The sequence below is a fragment of the Pundamilia nyererei genome, unplaced genomic scaffold (genome assembly GCF_000239375.1).
Source record: "Pundamilia nyererei isolate P.nyererei 1_Seehausen unplaced genomic scaffold, PunNye1.0 scaffold00110, whole genome shotgun sequence".
NCBI classification, from domain to species: domain Eukaryota; kingdom Metazoa; phylum Chordata; class Actinopteri; order Cichliformes; family Cichlidae; genus Pundamilia; species Pundamilia nyererei.
In genome coordinates, this window is record NW_005187511.1 from 1,849,748 (window position 1) to 1,850,829 (window position 1,082).

General features: G+C 37.1%; 1 protein-coding gene across 1 annotated transcript in view; it reads left to right on the forward strand.

Moving 5' to 3' along the window:
* The window catches only part of LOC102193115 (serine-rich adhesin for platelets-like), a 15,935-nt gene that overhangs the window by 10,936 nt on the left and 3,917 nt on the right, over positions 1-1,082 (forward strand). Inside the window, exons 13-14 of the mRNA XM_005741512.1 lie at positions 5-137; positions 428-742. Of these exons, the coding sequence (XP_005741569.1) occupies positions 5-137; positions 428-742 (448 nt within the window). The remainder of the gene's footprint in view (positions 1-4; positions 138-427; positions 743-1,082) is intronic.

Below are 1,082 nucleotides of genomic sequence, written 5' to 3' on the forward strand. Positions count from 1 at the left end.
GCAGAATTTCACTGCAACAGAACTGCTGTTAATGTCACATCACAGTTCACCTGCTGAAGTTAAAGTGAGATGTTTTTACACTGGAGACCTTAATTCAACGTCTGCTGACAGTGAACCATCCTCCATCACCATACAAAGTGAGAGACTGCTCCTCCTGTGACTGGATAAGTTATCATACAGTGTGTTAGACATTATTATCTTTATAAAGCTTCATGTTTTCTTTCACAAAACTTTTTTAGGAGTGTTGTTCTTACATATTTTCTTAAACCACCAAAGACAGCACGCAGGAATCTAAACATGACCAGTTACAGTTAATTACAAAATGTGTTGCAGTTCAGCTTTTATGAACACCAGTATTGTTATTGTTGTGCTGGTAAAACATACAATATTCTTGCATATTAATGGGACTCCATTAATCTTCATGTAGGTCAAACACCACAGATGAGTGTGCAGCATTTTAATGGGGAACATGTTCGGTTTGTTTGCTCTCTGCCTGGATCTGTGAAAGATGATACAAGATGTAATCTGTACTTTGGAGAAGCAAGTCATTCAGTCCTCACAGTAGCTGTCGGGAAGAAAAGCAAGACAAAAAACAAACAGAGGTTCTGCCAGTTTTATGTCTCAATTGATGATTTTTTGAGACATCTACATTTTGTTCAACAAAAAGATGCCAGCTGTGATTACACTTTGAAGAGGGAACCCAGGTCTTTGTCTCCTCGCAGTGATCGATACAACTTAACAGGTAAGTCGAAGATAAGCAGACTTTATAGCACAGATGCTACTTTAATTAATTAAAATGATGAAAATGACTAAAATAAAAGTATACAAAGTATTTTTCTCTAAAAATGTTTTTTAGTTGTTACTCGCAAGATATAATTTCATTTCATTGGCCACGACCTTAGATGTGAAAAAGAATAGATCCAGGTTAGCAGTCTCTTGGAACGTAGGAAGAGTTGAGCTTTGATGATATTGTCAGTATATTAACATGCTTACAGTAGAAGTGGGTGGCACAGTGGGTAGTTTTTACACTGGATACTCTTCCTGACACATCCTCAAAGGGATTTGTACAGTGGCTTGCAAAA